Genomic DNA, 25,700 nt, shown 5'->3' on the forward strand with positions numbered 1-25,700 from the left:
CATGCGATTCGATCGATGTTCATCTTCATGTGATTATAAAAAATAATTTTTAGATTTTATGTTCTGTTTCGAAATTTAAAATCATGTATATTATAATATATTTAACAAATAAATTGATTAATCCGATTAAACTTCAGAGACCAGTTAACACTAGACAGACTGTGAGTTCGTTTGTTCATCATAGCTAATTGGAATTGTATCTGTATATTAAATATTTGTCTATTTAAATATATTTTTTTGCTTTGATATGCGGACGATCTCACAGTCCACCTGGTGTTAAGTGGTTACCGGAGCCCATAGACATTTACAACGAAGATGCGCCGCCCACCTTGAGATATAAATTCTAATGTCTCAAGTATAGTTACAACGGCTGCCCCACCCTTCAAATCGAAACGCATTACTGCTTCGCGGCAGAAATAGGCAGGGTGGTGGTGCCTACCCGTGCGGACTCACAAGAGGTCCTACCACCAGTAAAAATAAAATAAAATTTTAATTTGACGAACCTGAAGCTCCTTGTCCGACAAACGTCTGAGGAGTAATGAGAGGACGACACTGCAGCAGCAGACAGTGCACCAAGTTCACACTCTCGCGATATTCACAGAACACAATGGCCCTAGTGTCCTGCCCATTTTGTTGGGCCTTCGTGAAATGTTCCATCATTATTTCTTTCAACTTATAGAATTTGGGATGGCCAAAACTTAAATTTTTAGGAATCTGTAAAAGAAATATATTAATTTCAGGGAAGTACATACATTTTCTTAAAATAATGCTAGTTGAGCCTTCATGCCTACAAGGGGTTAGTTTTCTTAAGTGCTTGGAACCTATAGACATCAAAATGTGAATACACCGTCCAGATTGACTGAAGTCTCAACTGTTTCCCAAAGTTTTTTCCCTTAAAACTAGAACGCACGCTTACTTCGCGGTTGAATTAGACAAGCTAGTAGCTCTCGATAGTTCTTCGCACTAGTATGTGCAATGTCTTAACTTTATTTATTTTAGTGTGATTGAAAGACATTAGATATCTCCATGATAGCTTAGTAAGGTTATACGGTCGGATTACGCAGTCAGTTTTACGACCGGGATACGAACTGAAATCCCTAGGAACAAAAAAATGTGGATACGAGTTTTAAATATGCCTTTTACTATTACGAATGGATTATGAGGAATTAATTGTAACATCATTAGGCGAAGGTATATTCTAGATCCACTTTAAAAACTAATTAATATTTAGTTTTAATTTCTGTACACTGGGAGTTCTGACAATCTGACAGTTGTTACCTTTAATAATATAAATTTTTACCTCCGGTATAGTTCCATCGGGCAAAATGCTGGTATTCAAAGACATAGGATTGATGCCTAAATCGTCTCTCAGCTGTTCCAAAAGTCCCGTTAATTTATCATCCGACTGAATCCATGACTTTTCAGGGTGCTCATCAAAGAAATTCAGGAATACTCTCGAACCATGCTTGGTTAAGAGTTCGAGCCCGTGGAATAGAGCGATGAGCATCATGAAATCTTTCATAATGTAGTTGTGTTGTGGATGCCTGTCAAAATTATGGGCATTCATTTATTTTTGTAAGCTTGCTTACTGCCCTAGACACATCCTTACGGATCCATCAGATCTATTAACCTCAGTACTACAGACTTTTCCCAATAGCTGCATATGTGTTGCGGGAATCAATATAATTTAAGTTACTAAACATCTAGCGATAAAAGCTATTATAATTTGTTACAGCTGGAGAGCCCGGTCAAAAATTTTATTTAGACCTGACGATCGCTGCAACTTCGGACTCATTTGTGGTTGGTTCTTTACCATTATATCTATCTAAAATAACAGGGGAGACTTAAAGTTAATTTGCATCAAACTGCTAAATTACAAAAACACCCAATCAAAGAGCAAAGTAACGTAACGCGAACACTCAAGCAACTAACTAACTGTGCTTTCAGCACAAGACTAGGGGCAGGCTTACGGGACTTTACGGGACCCGTACTCGTCGAACTCGGCAAAGAGTTCGACATACAGCCTATCGGAAACATCAGCTCGTCGAGTTTTTCGTCGGATTTGCTCAGCGGGTCGCGATTCTGATCCGGTAGCAGATTCATTCGTGAAGCAGCTTCCCTCGAGTTGTTAGGTCTGCTTGAGAGGCGCTCGGGTAGCTGTTAGTAATTCCTACCTCTCCTGGCTGAGTCCATGCTCGCCCAACTGTCCTGGTGAAACTAGAAAAGCCCCCGGGCCACGAGTTATCCTAAAAAAAGCTACTTGCTCTATTCTAATTATAGTCAAATTTATACCTATTACTGCGGTCTTTCGTTTGGAAGTCTTTGTACATCATGACTATTCTCCCTTTTGATAAATTTCCTAGATTCTGGGGCAGAATGTTCAATTGTTTCAGTCGTCTTGCATAACAGTCTAGAATCTGTAAAAATAACCAATAATTAACTAATTACGACATACATTTAACGATGCATTTACAAAGGATATTCGGTGGGATACCAACATATTGGAATCCTTTTTATCCGGTGTACTGATCAGACCAGCGAATAAAGAAATTGTTAGCCCCAAATATAGGAATTGGGTTGCATTTTTTTAATCCGCAAATAGTAAACCGCGAATGAAGGAAACGTGAATAAGGAGCTTTTACTGTATTTATTATATATTTATTTAAAATGTAGTCGTATTCGCTCACGCTTCGTTGTGAATATTATAAAATATTTTATCAAATTTGTTGAAACTAATCGGTGCCACCTGTTGTTCGCTAGTAGCTAAAAGTCTTTAAAATTAAGAATTATGAGCTGCCAATTTAAGAACACAAAGAAACTTATAAATATTAATTTAAATCTGTTTAAAGTCAAGAATTGAAACAATTAAATCTATAATTAAAAACATTTTAGTACCTAGCCCTTATTCATATCTTTTTTTTAATTTCGATTTGTATACTTCACTAATTATCATTTCAATTGCATTATATGCATATTTATTATATACAATGTATTAGTATGGTTTTTATCGTAGCTGATTAGATTAAAAATCAGTTATATGAATTACCTCAACATATCTTTGTTTCAGGTGAGTCAGCTCTGTTCCTAAAGGTATAATAACCGTGTTGATTTTTCGAGAATGACTGTAACGTGCCACGTCTATGCACTCTTCTGATCGCAGTTCTAAATTTGCTATATGCAAACTTTTCACAACCTGTGAGAAGAAAAGTCTAATTTCAAAACCAAATGCTTTGCCATTAAAATTAGTTATGTGGTCCAGAAAAACCCTTTACTGCTAGTTTATTTTTCTAAATCAAAGTATGAGTTTATCACTTAGGTGTATGTGTTGATGACCTAGTTCATAATAAAAGAATAATATTTATACAAACTAATGTACAACTGATTCCATTCAATCATAATTCGATCAATCTCTAACAAGGTTGTCTATTTTATGAACATAATTCAATATTTTTTTGTTTTTGAGGTATTGAATATTCTTTTTTAATAACAGCAAAGCTTATCAATAGCTTGTCAATAGAATTCTTTTTGCCCATTTATACCTATAGTTAAAAAAAAATATGTCTCAATCTGTGACTTCACAATCATTCATTATTTAAAACAAAATATTGATTTCATTATTATTTTAATTTAGTAGAGCTTATTGTCTGCGCACTGGTAATTAAACTCATAATAATGGTACTTACATTGACAACATCATCCACTTTACTACCTGGTGTTGCAGATAATGCCAATATCCTATATGTCTTGTGTCCCATATCATCTAAGGCATTAATAATCTGACAGTATGCATAATTCTTCCTAGCTCTATGAGCTTCATCTATTACCAAACAACGGATCTTATCTCCAGGACATATACCTGATTTTATGTCATTGTATATAACTTGTGGAGTGGCAAAGAATACCCTTTTATTTTGCCAGTGTAATTTTCTTGTCGAGGTTTGCATGTGACCTAAAAGGCAATTGGATAATTGTGTGTAGATTTAATTAATTTAGCCAATTAATATACCACAGTTTTGGGTAATTCACACTATATTTTTAGAAATTAGAGCCTACCTGTTATTTTGATGTGTAAGCCTAATGTCATATTTATTTATATCAAACCCATAGCCTAAAAAATTAGTTTCAAGCTTTTAGCTCTAAAAAAGATGATACTTTCCTACAATTTTGTAATCCCTCCATTCAACCCTTTTTCGCATGAAAAAGTAGCCTATGTCCTTTTTCAGGCTCTAGGCTATCTATGTATCAAATTTCATCTAAATCGGTTCAGTAGTTTTGGTGTGAATAAGACAGACAACTGACAGACAGACTTTACTTTCACAGACTTTTATTTTCACGTGTATAATATTAGTATGAAGTCTGAATTATTAAATGTCTTGAATGTAAATATAATGTAAATGTAAACATAATTTACCTGTCATTTCTATAGTATCCCTCGGCGGTATAGCTACAATATTATAACAGGCATCTATTTGTTGAGCCACAAGTGGTCTGGTGGGTGCTGTAAAAACAATCTTGCCTAGTGGATACCATCTGTAGAAATTGTACATAACAACAGCTGCTATGAATGTCTTGCCCAAGCCTGTGGGCAGACTCACCTAAAAATTTGATTACTGGATGACTACTTATGAAACTTAATAATTAATATTCTCTCAGAGATCATTGCAACTCTATACGGTCAAAACAATTTCTTTTCTTATATAAGAATAGGGAGATATATATACATTATAGAAGAATCATGGGCCACTGGGAATGTAAACTAATTTAATTGTGTAATAGCTATCTCACCCTTTAAATTGGAATGCATGACTACTTCAAGGCAAAAAGGTTAATCAACCTCACAAGATTACTCCAACAATTTTAATATTTTTGTAATATAGTGGAAGCCATTTAGAATACAAATATCAATCTTACCAAAGTGTTTTTCACTAGTGCAGCATTTATGATATTGAACTGATAATCTCTGACTGGATAGTTTGTTGGGTAAATCCATGTTTGTCCTAATAGTTTGTCATAGCCATTTAACTCCTCATCACAACATAATGCACTATGAAAAAAAATTGTAACTTGTATTAATAAAATATCCGAGTCTGGCTAGTATGTTAGGTCACTATTAGCTTTATTTTAGCATCACCTTTCAAACCTTGATAATTGCTTTTTTAAGACATTAAGCTATTTCTATGAAGCTGGTGTAGACATTTATTTATAATACACTGGATTGTGATTCCCATCAAACAAACTGTCGTTTTCAAGTCAATGGAACGTACCACCAATAAAATATTCATATGGATTTTTATTTAATAGATTTAATTTCCTAATTTAAGATCTATTCGAATAATTTTAATATAAACAAAAAAGCTGATCAAAAACACTTTTAAGTAATGAATTCACTTACCTTACATTCAAATCATTTTTATTTAATGATCCATTTGAGGTTTTTACGTGCAACTTAGGTTTATCGAAGGAAGTGTTTGCAAAATTCGCCAAAAATGTAGAATCATCAAATACTTCATCATCTTCGTATTCATCAATAACTTTTTCGTCCCTACAATTTTTTGAATTATTCATAGCTATTCATGATAGTCAATAATAGATTATTTATTAATTTAGAATATTTAGATCATAAGGCTATTTGAAGAAAAATCCGCGAATTAAAAGTTGAAAACAAATGACAATGACAAGAGACCACAGAACACTAATACTTCTAGCGAAAAATGAAAATGGTAGTTTTCCAATTACAGCACAAGAGCGCATTAAGCGGCATAATGCTCAACTAAGCTTCAGCATAATTCGGCATTGTGCGTCACTGAGTCGCATTATGCTCTGTAATTGGAAAACTAATTGTCGCATTATGCTCTGTAATTGGAAAACTAATACAATTAGTTGGAAAATAGACATGTGTAAGTAATGCGAGTGATATTACTCGGGTAATATTACTCTACGATGTAATGCAACATCACCGCCTTTAGATACTAGACATGTGTAAGTAATGCGAGTGATATTACTCGGGTAATATTACTCTACGATGTAATGCAACATCACACACTACGCGAAGGAAACAAACATCACACCATCACCCAACATGTTTCTTTCTTTGTCGTGTAATGTTGCTTAATACACGAACGGAACCGAGCGAGCAAGACAGACCGATTGACGCAAAATAAATGAGCAAGCGACACGGAATTATTCCTAGTGATTTTGAACCGTATGTCGTGGCCGCTAGGTACATTTTTATACCTATGGTACGTCTGAATTTTAATATAGGTATTTGTGTTTATATTTTTCATGCGGCCAGCCGGTAGTTTCCCGCAAGTACTTACTTAATTTTTTATTCACAACTTTTGTAAAATCGCTAGTCGCTCGTAATTGTTTAGTAATATTTCATATTAATTTTTGTGTTTAATTTGAATTACTTAAGCACTTGTTTGAAGATAGTTTTATTATTTGTTTTAATGCGTGTTTAATAAGTGAATGAAATAACGGCGTCTAAATGAAAGTACAGTCCTCCTTGGATGCACTTTGAGGATATCGCGCCGAAACAATGCATCTACTGCTCTCATATAATAACATTATTGTCGAGCTCAATTTGCAGTCTAAGTCGCCATATGAAATCCGTTCATCCCACAATAAATTATATTAAGTAAAAAATAAAATTATTATATTATTAAGTAAGTCAATCTCTGTCAAGTAATATAACAGTGTATTACCTAAGTGATGTGTATCAACACATCACTTAGGTAATGATTCGGGTGTATAGATACAATGTATTCGTCGTCACAGTATCTATTGAACGCACCGAGTAATGTTAAGAGTGATGTGTAATGTTTTCGAGTAATATCACCTGTCTGTAAAAGTGATGTCATATCACATTACATTGGGAAGTGATGTTTTGCGCAAGTCTAATAGATACAATGTATTCGTCGTCACAGTATCTATTGAACGCGCCGAGTAATGTTAAGAGTGATGTGTAATGTTTTCGTGTAATATCACCTGTCTGTAAAAGTGATGTCATATCACATTACATTGGGAAGTGATGTTTTGCGCAAGTCTATTGGAAAACTACCATGATTTATTTTTATTTGTGTATATTTCTTTTTTAAGGGATTCTATGACCTGGTAACTAAGACTTTTAGGTCAAGTCTTATTTTTTAATTTATATTCTTATTTTTATGAAAAATTATAATATGGAGTGAAATTAAACGAAACGAAGATGATTAATTTGAGACAAAAATCAACTGGGATGAAATGAAATGAAATGAGATGAGATGATATGCGATGAAATATGATTTCAATAAAATGGTGGTCATTTACTGAGATTTTTTCAGAGGACTTTTTGGAGGATCCCGAAAAGTTACGTCTAGCGGCTTTGTTTCATTTTCCCACATTTGTGCACTTTCACAGATATTAAACAGTTAATAAACCACCGTTATGTTATTACACATTTCAACCCGAAAGAAACACTGAATAGACAAAATAAAACAAATCACACAACTTCACGCCTCGCGTCGACTGTCGAAGTACATATACATCTAGTGAGAAATTATTTTTCTTCGGGAAAACTCTAATCTTTATCGGAATACGATGATACCCCAACTGTCAATGAGTGATCGTATGAAATGAGTGTCATTTTCATATCCATTAATATGGAATTTTAATGTTTAGTGTCCAATGTCAATATGTAATCATCAAAATGTAATACAAGTAAAATGAATAGGACTTTTTGGCGGGATAAATTAAAATAAGATATGACCTAAAAGTTTTAGTTACCAGGTCATAAAACCCCTCTTTATTATTTCTCTCTACAATTTTTACTATTTTCTAACCGATTCACATCTATATTATATGTATAATCTATGGATTCACAGAAACTGCGATTATTGCTGATTATTACAATAAAATGAAAATGGAAATAGAGGATGGTTTTGATGAATTGTTGGCCGAAATTAGTGAACCATCATCATCAAAGAAAATTAAAGTAGATGAAATTTCTGCTCAAGCAGGTTGGCACCTACGGGTCTATTTTCTTATTTATAGCAAAAATTCATTAAGCAAGTAGGTAAACAAAACATCTTCTCAGTCTTAATTGAATTCCAGGAACATCTGACGAAGCTACCATAAAACCAAGATCATCAAAGACACACTGTGTTCTAGTAAATAAAAACCAGGTAAATTATGTCTTAAGATGATCTCGAATCTTTGAATAAATAGTACATGAGAGTATATAGTTTTTGAGCGATTATTTATTTTTATTTAATTAATCTAATCGAGTGTTTTTGTCACAGTATGTTTAGAATTTCTTGTAAAACGACTAGTTTGTCAAATAAAAAAAAAAAAATTATGTGCTTTAACAGTATGCACTACAGCTGAAGACTGATTACACTGGTCAACAAAATTTCGTAACAAAAAAGGTGCTTACGAATTTTGAATCACGTACCTAACATCAATTTAGCGTCATATTTATTTTGGTCTTCAGTTTTTCTGTTATAGGCACTACTAAATTACTAAATATAAGTTTCATTTTCATAATCCGAGAGTTTATTATTTGAAGAATACTGTGTACAGTTGTGTACAAAGGCAATATGAATAGTGTGCGCAAATAATTTCAGAGAGGCAATCCTCTTCTCAAACACATAACCAGCGTGCCTTGGGAATATGATGATATAGTGCCTGATTATGAGGTTGGAAAAACAATATGCTTACTATTCCTCTCATTAAGATATCACAACTTGAATCCAGATTACATACACAACAGATTGAAGGAGCTAGGCAAGAAGTATGATTTGAGAGTTTTGCTAGTACAGGTAAATTTTATATTTAAATATTAGATCATTTTTGTGATAATTAAGCAAAATATCAGCATACCATAATGTATTAAGTTGTTGCCAGAATTTGAGATACAAGTGATATAATAGATGATAAATGATATTAAACTTTGAATTTGATTAGAAATAAAGAAATTAACAACAAAAAAACCTCAATATTTTATTCATTGTATTTTAATTTGGATGGATGATATTATTTATTTTAAAAAATAGCTATAATCTCAAAATATAGAATGTAAATCAGAAATTTAATAAACCAAATTTTTAATATGAGTATTTCAGGTTGATTTGAAAGATCCACATGCATCTTTAAAAAATTTAACACGAATATGCCTGCTGACTGATATAACTTTAATGTTAGCTTGGAACCCAGAGGAAGCAGCTAAAGTTGTTGAAAACTATAAAATTTACGAAAACAAACCGCCAGACAGAATTATGGAAAAAATTGAGAATGATCCTCATCAGAAGGTATTTATTAATTTTTTAAAGAAGTTATGCTACCCAAAATATAAAACAGCAAATCACAAATACATTGAAAAGTTAGGTACTTTGAAATGTGATGTTTGAAGAGTGTATAGGGCTGTTTTGAAGAAAAAAAAAGGTATTAAATTCATTCATAAAAGTTTTTTGTTTGTTTGTTTTGTTTAGAGAGTTTGCATGAACAAGCACTTGTTAAGTGGGTACTAGAGCCCATAGATAACGAACGCTAAATACCATCACTCACTTGTCCGGAAAATTTGGCATCATATCATCACATATTTTTCCACAAGAAATTTATTATGCTTTTTTCGTACAATACTGAGGTACCTGCCTACAGCATTTAGTCACCAGACTGCACCCATTGCTCGATATGAAAACATTGTGCGTCTTAAACTTTGGGCCATGAAAACTTCTAACTATAATTAACTAAACATACAATACATACTTGTTAAGTAATTCAATAGAGCCCCCCAAGGAATAAAATCAGTTGGATAATTCAACTCACATTCCCCCTTGACCACTAAAAATCATTTGTTTTTTGACTGTGTTATATAGCATGAAATGGAAAATGCTTTAAATATAACTGAAAGTGATTTTTTTGAGAATAACTGGCACCACAGTTTATGTTTAAAAATAAAATTGTACTTGGCGAATAGTACTGATTTTTTATTTCTTTGTCAAGTCTGAGAGGCTGTGGGTATTAAGTATATATTAAAGGCCCATGTTAATTTACAACTACAATAAAAACAATTTCAAATTTCAGATTATCAATGCATTGTCATCAATCAAACCTGTCAACAAAACTGATGCCATGACACTAATCAAAACATTTGGCACCCTAGAGAATATTATTAAAGTTTCAGAGTCTAGATTAGCAGAATGCCCTGGGTTTGGTATAACAAAAGCAAAAAAACTTTACAAGGCATTGCATGAACCATTTTTAAAGAAGGGTCAAACAAAAGATAAAAAAGATGAATTTCCTGATGAAGATTTGACACTTGAAGAATTAGAGAAAATTGTAAATGAAAACCAAGATATATCCTGAGATACTATGAATAATACTGAAGAACTAAGGGCAAAAGATAAACATGCCACTGAAGTTCATACAAATACAGTGTACACAATTAAACCAGGTGTAAACATGATGCTTGCAAGCAATAATAAACTAATTCTACAGTGAAGTATTACTGCAAAAAATTGAAACTTAACTGTCCATAGTACTAATAGTTGTTGCTAATAGCTGGTCCTGCAAGTTACATTGTTACGTCTTTATTAATATTAGAGTGAGTTTTAATATGAGTCCCGATCTCTAGACCAGGGTTGTCCAAACTACATAGGTACCTTTGCGGGATCATTAAATTGACTGCAAAGGCTGGATGGCCGCAGAAAAAAGAAAATGATGTCATGGGAATGAAATGTTACAAGAGTAAAGATAAATTATATCAAATATTGATTATATGTTTTGACAAAGAATTCTTTTATCCAAACTATTTATATCTAAAACTATTTTTTGATTGAAACATGCGTCGCCGTTCTCTGAGCAGCTCTGCTCTAAACTATAAGTAATTCCAGAATTGAATGCTTAAAGAAAATTGTTCTGTATCAAGCCTTGGTCAAATTAATAATAATGAGTTTATTACTTTGTTTTATTTAACAAATTTGGCTGATTGAATTCAAAGATACATTTAGATTTTAGAGCCAATACTTTCATTTAGCAAAAATGGATAAATGTTTTAAAAGCAATGTTGGTTGGTGGCTGTGATCGCAAGCTATTTGTATAGTGATGTATACAAATTGACGTAAAATGATTTATACGAACTCATATATACCAATATTAAAAAGGGGAAAGATTTGATTGTTTGTTTGTTTGCATTGAATAGGCTCCGAAAGTACTGAACAGATTTAAAAAATTCTTTCACCGTTTGAAAGCTACACTATCTCCGATGTGAGCTGTTAAACTTTTACGCTATCGAGAACGTTAAAAAACTCGCAATAAGCACACAGGAATTGTCGTATAGTGTGCTTAGTGCGAGTTTCGTAAAAGTTAACCCAATTTTGTATGCAGTTCGAACAGCGCCCCTAGCGGCAAATGTACGCAAACGATCCCATTCCATACAAATTTAAGCTAACTTTTACGCTATCGAGAACGTTAAAAAACTCGCACTAAGCACACAGACTACGAAAGTAACGGCCTAACTGTGTAACTTTGCTGCTACCATATGGGGCGGTTTACGGATTACCAACATGGGCTGACCGCTCAACTGTTTTTGGCTGTCGTGGACAGTAGAGCTGTAGTATTATTAAATATACCACTGGAACTTTAATTTTTCAATTATAGTGCATTATGCCTGTTCTAACCTTAAAACAGGAACGCATCACTTTCGTGACAGAAATGACCCCAGAATGGACAATGATTTGTGGTCCCTACCCGTACGTGCATATTATATTACTCCAAGTAGTCAAGTGAAACTTTTCTTGCTGATACTTTTAAGTGTTGAAACTATATTCTGAATCGATGGTAAAGTTATATAATTAATAAGCGGTTGTAAAGCCTGCTTCAATATAAAAAAAGATTTTTATTTGCGCTTTTTTTTCCCGTACTTACGTTGATAACCTTGAGAGGCTATTTCAGCTTCTCCTTGACGTGTAGGTGAGCTCACGGGGCTCTAACCGGGAGTGTTGCTAATACTGGCCGTAGCAAAAGCAGTGCTTCGCAGAATCTACCACCGGATCTGAAACACGACCCACTGAGAAGATCGGGCGAGACACTGGGCTGTGTCTATGGGTTAATTCACTCGTCGAACATTTCGTCGCAAGCGACGGGCTCGACAAGGACGGTGGCCGGTGCTTGTGATACCTAAAAGCACCGTTAATGGATTGGGAGGATCTGTAATGACGTGTTTAGGGCGACGTCGACTGTTTGCCATTTGGTCCACAGGATCGGGCATGTAATTTCCGGCGCCCACGACAAGAGGGTTTTCATGTCGTGCCGCCTTCTCGAACTGGCGCAATGATGACGACTGTAGATACTTAATGACAGAGTCAAGCTCCAGGTCATCATGGAGATCTACGTTCCTTAGGAACCATGATGCTCTGACGGCTATCCTGCAAAAAACGGGATTGAATAACTTGTAGGGGTTTCAAATTGGAGCGGGCCGCGTGAGTCAACACTACGCTTGCATAGGTCATGACGGGGCGTATGCAAGTTTTGTAGAGTGTCACCTTATTTCGAAGCGATAATTTACTTCGCTTACAAATCATGGGACAGAGACGTCCTAATATGAAGGCGGCACGGTCGCGTATTGTTCTGATGTGGGTTATTTGCGCGTTTTTAGAGCCTTAAGAGAACTTTCAAATTATTTATTTCTCTCTATTAGATCCGCTAGAAATTCAACGCCAAGCACTAATACCATGAGTACGTTTGAGTAAAAAAGCAAAAAGGAAAAAGACGAGCTTTTCCATGGACATCGGCAACACCACGTTTAGGTACCTCTATCTCGCTACTTTGAGACTACAAAGCACTTCCAACTAGTTTAAGAAAGACAAATACGAATGTGATATTACTAATTCTCAACGATTGAAACTACTTACTGCCTAACCGAAAATAAAGATGCATAAAACCAGACAGGAAGCATAGGAGATTTTAAAAGAGCCTTTGTGGTTAGTTCGTTAATGTTCGCTTCAGCACAGCGCAGCGATGTTGTTGGCCGCGTCGAGTTCAAAATAAAACAAACGTCTGGTCAGCGCGTAACCGGCTCCGTCGGTGGATAGACGTCTGTACGCTGCATACGTTTCACCTACAACTAGGTAGCGAGTAGTTTATGATGGCGATTATGAGTTTGGCGCGAAAATATTTGTGAATTAAATTGTGCAGTCTAAGTGCGTGTTTTTTGGATTACTTTTGAGTTTCGAATGTAATTAAGTGATTTGAGAACTTTTGTTATATACGTGACTATATGTAAACGAATTCTTGACGATAAGGCGAGAAAGACGTATTGTGTAAACTGTGCGAGAGTTAAAAGATATTTTGTTTTACCTTTAACTCTAAGGTAAGTTTGTGTTTAATAATTTATTTTATATTTAAAAGAACAATTAAAACTTTAACTAAATTTTTAAACCAATACAGATTGAAATACCAAAACCTTTCATTACTTTGTGTTTTCAGGTAATATGTATGTTTTATAATCGCGAAATCGAACAGATATTTTATATGATTCATATTTAAATAAAAGTAAGTAGTCAAGCATTTTAGCTATGTCCCGGTCATTATTAATGTCGATAACGATGACCACTCACAATCGGGCGGGTCGTATACTCGTCTAGCTTCAAAAGTATTAAAAAAGCAGAAAAGCTCAAATGATTGATCCATAGGTTTTGTTGATGCATAATGATTGATGGGTAGGTTTTTCCATCCCCCAATTACATCATTAAATATATAGGTTATATAAGAAATATGTAGGAATCTAGATAATCAATCAAACATTTTGATACCTTTCATCAAACAGTTGTTCTTAAATAGAAACTACCTTTCTTTGAAGGTTCATCAATTCTGTGCTGATATTCGGGTACTACTTTAATCCGGTGATTTACACAATACATATGTACTTATTTCATGCATGCATGTGACTAGAAGATGTATGGAAATGGTAGTGTAGGGGAAGAGAGGGAAGAAGTTGACCGAAGAAGACATGGATGGAGTGTGTGAATGACGATATGAGAGAGAGAGTGAAGTGAGTGTTGAGATGACGGCTAATAGAAGAGAATGGAAGAGAAAAATTAGTTGTGTCGACCTTACCTAGTGGGATAAGATGGAGAAAAAGAAGAAGAAATACTTATTTCATAATTTAAATTTTTTATTAGACAGTTACCTAAATGCTAAGGAAATTTTGGAAGATACCAAATAAACTTTCGTTTTACCAAAGCTCCAAAACGTAAAACGCCTCAAATCAAGCACGTTACTTTTTCGGTTAATTAAAAACAAGGAACATAGAATTTAAGATATTGCTAACAAATTGCGTCTTACATGTTCCTTAACTAACTGTTGAAAAAATAATGGTACCGTGTGCTACGTGGTTTTGTGTTTAAACGGGCAACAGGGCCAACAGGTGAAGACGGCACGAGTCGGCCAGGTGCCAGTACATGCCGCGTTTGTTATCCTTTCAATTGAACTATGCCCATATTAGATGATTATTTGTATAATTCAACCGTACAACCATGTTGGGCGGGAGCATGCTTAAAATAAATGCGTATTAACATAAACAGATGCTCTCAGAAAACGAATAAGGCGCTGAAACAGTCGTCGAAACATTTACATATTATGTTGTTGATTTTATTTATCGTTTTTTTTTTTAAAACAAAAAGTATTATTACTGTTTGCAATAATTTGGATCTAACTACTTTAATATGCGACTATCAAGCCGGGAAACAGTTATAGCGTGAAATTAAGCGCCACACCTCTGCCTTGAATTTATTTATTATCGCTGTTTTGCTAAGATTAGAGGTTTGCTCAATATCAGTTTGTTTTTTTGTACCATCAGCCTTTCTAAAGCACAAGGAGCACTGTATATGCGTACACAATACAAATTACCTTGAAGGCAGACGAGCATACGGCCCACCCCATGGTGAGGGGGTTAGCGTCGCTAAAAACTAAACTGTAGTTCTGTTGTTAATTTTAAATGATAAATACCTGTAACTGTAACAAAAGATCATAATGATCTCAGCTAATCCACAATTATTAGCGAACACTCTGAACGAAAGTAGGTTTTTTAACAGATTTTCATTTCATGAACATTTTTATTTATTTATTATTTAAATCGACCCAGCCCTGTTGCTGTGGTAGATCTAGTCATATAATGCCAGACGCACCGTTATCTTGACTAATTGACTAACACACGCATCAGTATCTAATGGTGCCATTGCGACGATCCTACAATTTATTGACAGTTACGCTCGTTTTATACAGTTCGTTAATATGATAGATAAAATCAGACACGTGTAATGAGGTGTTTTGCATCGCTGATTTTAACGTAGTTCCATAAATGAAATGTGTTTATTAATACGCTTTTATTAGCTTCAGACGTATGTATGTTTGTAATGGAATTTTCGAAGATGATTTTGACCCCCTTCAAAACGTCGGATTAACTCGAAATTTGGTATACTTATTAAGAACCGATGACAATTTAATATTAAAAAAAATGTTGAAAAAAATTTGTAAAAATTGAAATTCAAAAAAACAAATTAAAAATAAATAAAAGTTTTTTTTTTTTACAAAATACCCTTTTATAGAAAAACCAACTAAAAAATAGAAAATAAATTTTAATAAATTTGAATTAAAAATAGTGTACGAAAAATTATTTTATTCTAAAAAAAGCGTGGGGTGCATGGTATCAGTAGGTGTTAATATTTTATGAACAGATATGAGTAGGGTTCTTTTGATAATATCCTGAAAAGCACCTTACGATTTTTTTACAATAAAATCATTTTTTTATTTTATATAAAAGCGTATTTTGTTAGTTATTTTAAATTATTATTGATTTTAAACGCTTTAGTAAGTTAAGTAGGAAGTTTATTTCATATACTTCAGATATCATTTTAAAAAATTCCTTGATTCTTAATTTTTTTCTTCGACGTTCCATCATTACTAAGGGTCGTGACCGCACGTATTTCCATGAAGATCGGTCTGCTGCGAAGTGGACCACCTGTTAGCTACTACCCCTAACTGTTCTCCTTGTAGTGTCCGATTATCTTGTTGGTGCAATGCCTCTTGGCTCATTTACCCTCCACTTGACAGAGAATGAGAAGCTTTCGACTATGCCTTAGAGCGGCGCGGTGCTAAAATGTTCCCTTAAAAATGTATACTATACAATAATATTTTGTGTGAGTGTTCAAAATTAATTATAATAAATAATCTCATATGGTAGATACATTCCAATCAATTTGTAATAATAAACTCTTAGTTCCATTTTGAGTCTTAAAATTAATTATATAGGTACCTACTTACCTATAACCATTAAAGACGAGATGTAGCATATCTTCAAAGTCCAAGCCTTAAAGGTATGTTTGCATGTAATCTCGATCACTAGCGATCGTGATTGCTTTCATCATGATAGGACGTCACGACCTCTGAGATCAACCATGAAACAATACAATACAATGGGAGAATGTACGGCGACTTTAACTTTCGCTAATGTTACCCATTAGACCGAATAGTACAAAGCTTATACAACTTTAAAAATAAAATTAAATAAATCGTCCCGAGTACAAATCTCGTTAATATTTGGTTGTTCAGTATAATTTTATATAACTAAAGCTTAGACTAAATGTAATTTTTTTCCGGGCTTTTTTGTAATCGACATTGATTGATGCCCATCATTAAGATGTCATCTGAATGGGCTGTGGCCACAGAGGTCACACAAATTCATATTAATTCTAACTAATCGATTTTGAGTAATTATGTGAAATAATGTATTTTAGAATTTGTTGTAGTTTGACATTTCATTTTAAATAAGTGATGTCTATGTAATGTAAAATAAACAGCTTATTTAGTTTTGAAGATATTTTTCAAAATTCAGGTAAAGATGAGGCAACCCTATTTTGCCGGTGTTTGAATCCGCAGACAGTTACTATTTATTCTAACGAAATATGTATTTGGCAAATGTTCACAAATGACTTCCACGGTGAAGGAATAATATCTTGTAATAAAATCAAATCCGCACAATATAATAATTTGCGTAATTACTGTTGCGAAGCCTGCCTATTTCAGCTGTAAACCAATACCTAATGCATTTCGGCTTTAAGAGTGAGGCAGCCTTTATACTGTAAAAACTAGAGATTTTGAACTCATGTCTCAAGATGAACGGCGGCATTGACGTGATTGATGTCTATGGACTCCGGTGATCTCTTAATACCAGATGGCCCGTGAGCTCGTCCATATATCTAAGCAAAGAAATAATGACATTACTAATAAATATAAAAAAAAAGTTGTTGCAATATGTAAACTTTATTTTTCTATATTCAAATAAAACATCAAAGGTGGCATCAAAAGTTATGATCAGTAGGGCACGCTTTGCTGCTCTCGCTGCCAATATGTTGATAAAAAATGTGTTTTTTTTTAATGCTTAGCTGGGTGGACGAGCTCACAGCCCACCTGATGTTAAGTGGTTACTGGAGCCCATAGACATCTACAACGTAAATGCGCCACCCACCTTGAGATATAAGTTCTAAGGTCTCAGTATAGTTACAACGGCTGCCCCCACCCTTCAAACCGAAACGAATTACTGCTTCACGGCAGAAATAGGTAAGGCGGTGGTACCTACCCGTCCGGACTCACAAGAGGTCCTACCACTAGTAAAAGATAGCGCGTAGCGCAATAAAACTAAATTTATTCGTAGAGATTACAATTTACTTTTAAATATTATTATAATCAATAATAGGTATGATACATGTGACAAAAATAATAAAAAGAATTTGACGTTTCAAATTACAATTTTTATTCATGTGAAGTGAAATTACTAGATGTATAAATAACATTTTGCGTGTTGTTTGACTTGCCCCGTCTGTCCTGTTAGGTCACCGACTCAGGCATTCCACAGGGCATCGTATTGAAAAAGAAATGAAACAAGCCATCTTATAGGACAAGTTAGACCAGATAATTTTGAAAACAGCGTAAGGGACCTTTACAATGGAAAATAAAATATTATTGGGGAATTATTTTGTTATTATTATATCTGTTTTGAATACCATAATTTTGTCGGTTATTAAAATCACAATAACGCGTGTTCGAGTACCCATAATCTGAAATGGTTATTGATAAAATAAATTATTTCGACATAAACAACAAACAAAATTCATTTGGTTAGCAAAAATACTGTCATCTAAATATGTATATGCAATTACTGATCAATCCAATACATTTTAAATGTTTTTGTTGCTTCGATAGATGGTCAAGCCGCGGCTGGTTTTACGTGGTTACCGTAGCATAGACATCTACAACGTAAACGCTGCCACCCACCTTGAAATCGTTTGGTCTACTGAAGGTTATGAAAAAAGTTACACGTTAGCGACTCCTAACAGCTTTTGCATAGCTTCCGAACTTTATGACGAAGACGGCAGGCGGGTGAAAGGGTGTATTAAATTTGAAAAAAGGAGCTCAGAAACGAGAACCTTCTTTATTTTTAATTGAAGTCGGTAAAAAAGCTGGATTCGGTAACTGTATACCTGTATGTTGGACCACGTGCGCACGTGTTGTCTTTTGTACCTTTTGTGTAACGTGTATAGCATGTAATGGGCTTGACACTTTGATGTGTGCGTCCCTTTGTAACGTATGTGTGTGCGAACCAATACTATTCGGGTAAAACCCGGGCTGCTCGTCGTAAACTTAAAAGAGCTTTGTATAAGCGTACAACTATTGCCGAACGTTGCTGTTTTGTTTGTTTGTATACAATTTTCTTTGAAGGCGTTCTTTTACATAGTTTTGGAATTACTGTTTACAATTTTAAAGGTGTTCTGAGTGCGTTATAAAATAAACACAATTGTAGGATATATATATAACTAACAGACCTAAAAGCGCGGTTGATGGCGGAAAATGTCTTGCTTCTTCGTGAAATAATTACTGAATGAAAACAGTAAGATGGTGGTACATACACGAGTAGCCCGTATGGACGTACTCACATTTTACCGGCTAACTAGTGACAGTCAAGGCGACATTGTTTAACCTCTTTTTTTTATGAAAAATTAATTACAGATGGCCCGGCCCGTAAGCCTTTCCAGTTTCAGGACTGGTGGGCGAGCACGTGGTGAGACAGGAGTAGTGTTTTGGCTACAAGGGCAGAGGAGAGTATAGCCCAGTTCACTTTTTTTAAGGGATTTTATGACCTGGTAACTAAGACCTTTAAGTCATGTCTTATTTTAATTTATATTTTTATTTTTATGAAAAATTAAATTACGGAGTGAATTGAAATGAATATGATTAATTTGAGACATTAATCAACTGGGATGAAATGAGATAAGATGATATGGGATGAAATATAATCTCAGTAAAATGGTGGTCATTTACTGAGATTTTTTCAGTGGACTTTTTGGAGGACCCCGAGAAGTTACGTCCAGCGGCTTTGTTTTATTTTCTTACATTTGTGCACTTTCACAGATATTAAACAATTAATAAACCACAGTTATTATACATTTAAACCTGAAGAAACACTAAACAGACAAAATAAAACAAATCACACAACTTCACTCTTCGCGTTCCCGCCAAAAAATCGCCCAGTTCACTGAGTGGTCATCGTCACAGATAATACACATAATTGATGTCACGATGTTATACACAAACAAGTCGTTTAGGTAGACAGCTACCGGTATATTATTTTTATTATACGATTTTCTTCGTGTCGAATACTATACAATTTCCATCATCACGTATGATCAAAGTGTTATTTTTTCGAATGAAACTCAGATACAAGCTTTGGTTAATAAAAACTTGGATGGTTTTCGAAATAGTTTAGATATTTGGAAGCATTCTGTAAGATAAAACAACTAATTATAGTTCAACATACGACCACTTTTTTCATAGAATGCTTTCTCTAACCTAAAGAGATTATAATTTGAAGCAACATCTATCTAGTTTTTTATCTTTTGGCTTTGGGCTCTTGGGTGACCGCATTATTTTATAATGACAGCAAAGAATGTACTTTGTAGCTTAAAAAAAGAGTAAAATAATCGTTTATAGTACGGGCAACTTAAAAAAATATGTAAGCACAAGCGAAAAAATTCAATACATTCACAAATTGAATGTCTGCGTTGCCTTATATAATATGCTCAGAATAAAAGCATTTAGATATCTGCAAAAAGGGTTTTAAATGTTTTTTCTTTTCTTTTGTTTTACTGTTTTGAAAGATTCTAGTTAAAAGATTTATGTATTCTTAGGATACGTACTTTAATACAGGATATTTTTGAGTTTGTAACTGCTGTGAGCTTACGAACTCTAAAGAAAGGTCTATCTGTGTGTTCAGACGCCATAATGAAAAACTCAAGTGCCTTCGAATGTTTAAAGTTCATTCAAAATTTACTACTAATGGATCACTTGATTTTTTTTAAGGTTCGTATTCATAGACAGCCACTTGTGTTTTTTTTGCGAAGTGTGTTTATTTTCGTCCTTTCACATGGAACTGTTAAATCATGTTGATGATAAAATATAAGTTTAAGATTTTATCATATTATGTAAATAATAGGCCCGTTTTTGCGTTCTTCATATGTTCAAATAAAATACAGAAAACTGTTTTTTTTTTGTTTTTTTGTCTAAATATTACCATTTCTGAATATTCAAATAATCGCTTTTTTCTAAAGTTAAGAGTTCAACCGAACTAGAAGCCAATATTAACTTCGTTAATTCGATTCACCCCCCGAATAGCGAAAGCGACATGAAACAATTAAATTACAAAAAAGTAAATCTGAGCGTGTCTAAAGTTAAGGAATGCCGGGTCCAACCGTTCGGTGATTGCAGCAAGACTATAAAGGTAATTAACTTAGTAGCATTCACAAAACGTGATCTGGGCTTCTTAACCAATGCTTTAGCTATTCACAATTGACACTGTTGATTGGTAAACAGTACACGTGCTAAGTTTTTTGTCAGTGGATTATAATTGTAATAATCTGTTGTCATAGTTTGTTGATTAAAAGAAACGGATAGCTGCCTCTTATTATTTTATACCTAAACCTCATGATTTTATTTATAGGTGGTTGGGAAAAAGTTCCAAGCTGGTAATTCCAATTTGGCATGAAACAATGCCTTTCAGTTTAAATATTAGATCAGCCTGCCTTTCCACCATGATGAGTTCCACCCTTTAACGCTGGATAGTCTGCCTATCTGCCTTAATAAAAGTGATCTCTTTAACCAACGTGCAGTGACTGCGCTCTGATCAAAACAGGTTTGAAGACGCCACTTGAAATTAGTTTTGGGTGCATGGATTATTCACGGTACACACGAGTTTAAAGCGAGTATAGCAGATGTTATGGGGTTTTTAACCCTTTTCACTTGAAGTTGAGTTAAAGCTAAAATTGCGTTTATTGGCTAAGTCATAAATGTAGTTTCTATTTTTGTTAATGTAAAAATATAATGGTACTATATGGTATCATATAAAAGAATGTGTTGCACATAGATGAAGTTAATGGACCACGGGATGAAGATTTTTCTATCTAAGTACAATCCAAGATATGTATAGGTAAAAAGGTCCGCTTTAACGATTGTTTTTTCTAATTTACATTGAGTAGGTACATATGTGATAGGCCTGAAGAGTCAATTGCATTATAATATATTAGGACTGTCAAATTCTTTACGCAGGAGCGCATGATTGCATCATGACTGCTATACACACCATGTTAGTATTTACTCGATCGGGCTCAAAATACGTCATTAAAATAAATTATTGGTACTGGATGGTAGGCAGATTACGTTACTCTGAAAAAGCGACGCGACACGATAAGCCTCTTATCGTGAACGCCGCTAAGTATATGAACGACCCAGGCGACGGGATAACGCAAAGCCGCCGTCGCCGCGTCGCCCCAAACGTTTCCACTCTCGGTGCTTTAAGGTATTCCAAGCATCAGTAACCGTCTTTGCCGAACTCATCGATTACTACGAAGAGTTCGACGTGCTGGCCCAGTGAGTTACTCGGTGGCAATTCCGGTCCGGTAGTAAATTTTTCGAAGTACTGCTCTTGTTACCGCCATTATTAGCAAACAAACTCAGGTTGAGCGCTTGAGCTTACCTACCGGTACGCGAGAATTTGGAATAGGCTCTCAACGTTTATAAAACGTATAAAACGTAAAAGGAATATTCGCCCTTTTTTTTATAATAGAGCGAAATATGTTTTGTGTCAATCTGTGCATTGCTCTGATTAAAATCCGGCAGATATCTCAACTAAAAATGCACTCGTATGTTCAGTTTAAATTCGAAAAGTATTTGAATCACAAACAAACATTCTGATGATTCCGTAATCACGATCCATTCCGTGTAACTGCATCCGTAAATAAAAGTGTGAATTTGTAGTTCCGTAATCGTTCCTCGGTAACCTCATTTTGAACTAAACTAACAACATTACGTAAAATATTTATGAAAGCTTCTAGGGAAAGTACACGAGGGATTCATATTTGTTATCAAACTCTTTTAAGCCGTTTACTGTTGACTGAGTGCTCGTTGTACGTTTACAGTATGCTTTCAAGCATTGTTAGATTGATTACAAGGAACCCTCCTATGACGTGGTATTCTTCAACACGGCTTCGGAAAGGACAGAAGAGAAATTTGATTTAAGGATGAAAAATGAAGAAAACCATAATACTACACACCGCAAAAGAAGTTACACTTCTATCACGTGTACCAAATTGCACGCGCATTAGGAGCACATCTACCGTGCTAAAGGAGGGAGGGTTATAATAGCCGGCAAACTTCTTGAGCATTTGTCGACGTAGTGGGGGTAAGTTTGCGCATGGTACACTCACGTGCAAAAACATTATTTACTCTGCGTCATAATGCTATTAAATTATTAAAATCAACATATTATGTATTTATTTATATATTTATTAGAACATCAACAAAAAATATAGGTTAATAATTGTAATAATTTAATCTTGGGGTAAAATAGATATTCCTTCTATTAAGTCAAAACTAGAGCTATTGCCAGGTCTTCGTTCAGTTGAAGCGAAGCTGGTATTTGTAATTTTTTTTTCGTTATCATAATCTTGACCATCATCATCATCACTGTTTTCATCACCCGAGTCGCTATCATCGTGATGAGTCGACATAGGGCTCATCGGTGTAGTTTACAACTCGGTCGATTCGGTCTTCTTTTTTGTCTATAATTAATTATTTTTTGAAGATATTCGATTCGTAGTAATCGTATGTTACTTTTTTCAATTACCAGCTTCCGATTACTTTCTGGTTTTTTTTTCCATCTGAAGCCTAACTCTTTCATAATTCGTCGTAAGCTTCATTCCGAGCCATTAAAATTTATATCTTCTTTAAATTGTAGTTATTATGATTACATCTTTTTATTACAGATTGAACGAAACTATCCATTCTGGTAACTTTCTTCTTCCCTGATCTTTTCTTACCCGGAGTCCGAAACACGGCGAGAGCCTTTAGCTTCGTTAATAATGCACTTAACAGTACTCACTGATGTTTTTCTTGCTTCCGAAGTCTGTTTTACTTTTTCCATATCATTCTTCCCCTGTTTTATAATGAAGCAATATACGTCGTAAACAATTTTTCTACCCTTTCTTTTGAATACTACACCAGTTTGTCGCGGCATAGTGTATTTTTTATAAAAAATCAACAAACACTCAACATATAGCAATGGCAACAAAGTCAACAAGCAAATAATACAAATAACGTAACAATTAATAACGATAGACTTTTTACTGTACGCAAGCGTACTTTTGGGAGCAAGCGGAAAGAGGGCGCGGTGCGGGACGCAAGGTTCGACTGATCTACCAATAACGCGCTCGATAGGATTTCCCCTGCCGTCGCGCCTCACCCTCACCACCAAAGTGATCTAAAATTCGGTTCTGCGCAGTCAAGGTCATTTGCTCAAGAAGTTTGCCGGTTACTATACCTGTAGTTTGTTTATATCGAGGAGAAAAAATTACAACAAAATATAGTAATGCTTGCTTAAATCGAGTTGGTCACGTCTTATTATAATATAAAGTCTATTATAGAATAGCTTATATCTATTTTGTTTGGTAAATCATCTTGTTGCATTCATACTAAAATACTTACGTATACGGACGTATAGGTATACGGAAGACGGCATAAACGGCACTACAGCGCCATGGTCACTGCTCCTGCGAGTTGCACGTGCAGGGCACTCGAAACTAGGGCTACCACGCTAATTAATGCATTTCAAAGACAAAACAAAAACTTCCACTCTTAACCGAGCTAAGATATTCTGTGAACTTCATTTTCGTGGTGACCATAAATTATATAGGTATTATACGTTATGTGAGTTAGTCGGCTTAAACTAAACTTTTAACTTTTTTTTAAGTTAACAATGTTATTTAGTTTCAAATGTAATCATCTTTTATTAATTACTAGTTGAACCGGCAGACTTCGTAGTGCCTCAATCGATAAATAAAAGACCTAAACTTTTGTATAAAATATACTTAAAACAAACAAAAGGAATCCGTCCGATGGGGGGGACATCAAAGGAAAAACAACATTATTATTTTTATTTAATTCCGAGCATTTCATATTTATCTACCTTTTAAACCTTCTCTGGACTTCCACAAATCATTCAAGACCAAAATTAGCCAAATCGGTCCAGCCGTTCTCGAGTTTTAGCGAGACTAACGAACAGCAATCTATTTTTATATATTTAGAAGAAGAAGATAGAAGATTTGTTTAAATTAGATGTTATTCAACAAAAAAATAATTAACGAAAAAATATTACGACAATTCGGTACAGATTTAAACTGTGTGTACTATGTATGTCTAAGTGCCCTTTAAATCATAAGGTCCAATGTTTCATACATATGGGCCAAATTTCACTATACTCCGAAGTAGCGTCATGATTTTATCCTTAGAATTGGCGATATCTATGGGCTTCCGTGACCACCCTGTCACATGAGACACAGTTGGATATTAAAATGTTTTCTAAAATTTAAATATAACGTAACGTGCGGCAAAAAGGGCTCACCTTTTGCTAATCTGTCAGAGTAATTGAAATAATCATTTTCGTTGATTAATGTTAATAATTGAAAGAATCATTGAAAGCTTCTAAGATAATAGTTTAAGTTAAGAAGGACAAAAAGTAAAAAAAAATTTATTAGATAACAAAATCGAATAACAAATACAAGAATACTACTACTACATATTAAGCTAATTGAAGTCGCTATAGTTGATAAATGAACGTCTAGTCGAGGCGCCGCGCCGTGGTCACTCTTTTCTCGTTGCACGTTGAAGCTCAGCGGGACGCTTGCAAGTTGTTAGAACGTGATTAGAAGCATTGATTGCTTTTTATTCGAAAGCGGAATTAAGACAAAAACGAATATACTTTTGCAACATTGACTGTTCTTCCCTATATTTTCTTTTTACAATCCATAAGGAATCTTTGCTGTAAGAGAGCGTAATTTTCTTTAAGATTGATAAGTAGGGTCTTTATTGCCTTTGTAGGCATCTGCCTACGCATGCATACGGCCCACCTGATGGTAAGTAGTTATCGTCATGGGCAATGCCAGGGGTACAGCTGAGTCGTTGTCTACCATAACGTACGATGAAGACTAAATATCTAGTTTATTTTCGATTGATTAAGAATTTGTAGTCATTAAGAATCTGTTGAAAATGTTAAGTAAGGACACTTTTTTCAAAAATAAGCGGATTTTCATAAATTTACGTACTTTGACAACCCTACAAAA

General features: G+C 34.4%; 3 protein-coding genes, 1 long non-coding RNA gene and 1 other non-coding gene across 8 annotated transcripts in view; 2 read left to right on the forward strand and 3 right to left on the reverse strand.

Moving 5' to 3' along the window:
• Positions 1-7,610, reverse strand: part of LOC101743653 (Fanconi anemia group M protein) — a 20,256-nt gene extending 12,646 nt beyond the window's left edge. Inside the window, exons 1-9 of one of the 3 annotated variants that reach the window (XM_062669963.1) lie at positions 7,309-7,610; positions 5,393-5,542; positions 4,912-5,044; positions 4,412-4,595; positions 3,684-3,949; positions 3,047-3,193; positions 2,293-2,417; positions 1,301-1,544; positions 504-714 (exon numbers count right to left, since the gene is read on the reverse strand). In XM_062669963.1, coding sequence (XP_062525947.1) covers positions 504-714; positions 1,301-1,544; positions 2,293-2,417; positions 3,047-3,193; positions 3,684-3,949; positions 4,412-4,595; positions 4,912-5,044; positions 5,393-5,542; positions 7,309-7,382 — 1,534 coding nt within the window. In that variant the 5' untranslated portion in view covers positions 7,383-7,610. 3 annotated transcript variants of the gene reach the window in all.
• LOC101743797 (DNA excision repair protein ERCC-1) lies at positions 6,091-10,935 on the forward strand. 2 transcript variants are annotated; one of them, XM_004931080.5, is made up of 6 exons: positions 6,091-6,239; positions 7,863-7,997; positions 8,092-8,162; positions 8,604-8,798; positions 9,102-9,287; positions 10,063-10,935. In XM_004931080.5, the coding sequence occupies exons 2-6, from the start codon at positions 7,895-7,897 to the stop codon at positions 10,342-10,344; spliced, it is 837 nt and encodes a 278-aa protein (XP_004931137.2). In that variant the 5' UTR covers positions 6,091-6,239; positions 7,863-7,894; the 3' UTR covers positions 10,345-10,935. The 2 variants fall into 2 exon arrangements, with proteins under 2 accessions (XP_004931137.2, XP_004931138.1); XM_004931081.5 differs by lacking the exons at positions 6,091-6,239; positions 8,092-8,162 and having other exon boundaries at positions 7,806-7,997.
• Positions 10,936-11,875: 940 nt separating this feature from the next.
• The window catches only part of LOC101744043 (uncharacterized), a 123,743-nt gene continuing 109,918 nt past the window's right edge, over positions 11,876-25,700 (forward strand). The window contains exon 1 of the mRNA XM_004931082.5: positions 11,876-13,348. The gene's annotated coding sequence lies outside the window, so the exon portion shown is untranslated. The remainder of the gene's footprint in view (positions 13,349-25,700) is intronic.
• Positions 15,113-15,217, reverse strand: Mir3365 (microRNA mir-3365). Its single transcript, NR_107643.1, has one exon. It is a non-coding gene; the product is annotated as a microRNA mir-3365 (primary transcript).
• Positions 15,843-16,785, reverse strand: LOC134199392 (uncharacterized). The gene is made up of 2 exons (XR_009973873.1): positions 16,300-16,785; positions 15,843-16,142 (listed from the first exon to the last, which is right to left on the reverse strand). It is a non-coding gene; the product is annotated as an uncharacterized LOC134199392 (long non-coding RNA).

This window comes from Bombyx mori, chromosome 9 (genome assembly GCF_030269925.1).
Source record: "Bombyx mori chromosome 9, ASM3026992v2".
Lineage (NCBI taxonomy): Eukaryota > Metazoa > Arthropoda > Insecta > Lepidoptera > Bombycidae > Bombyx > Bombyx mori.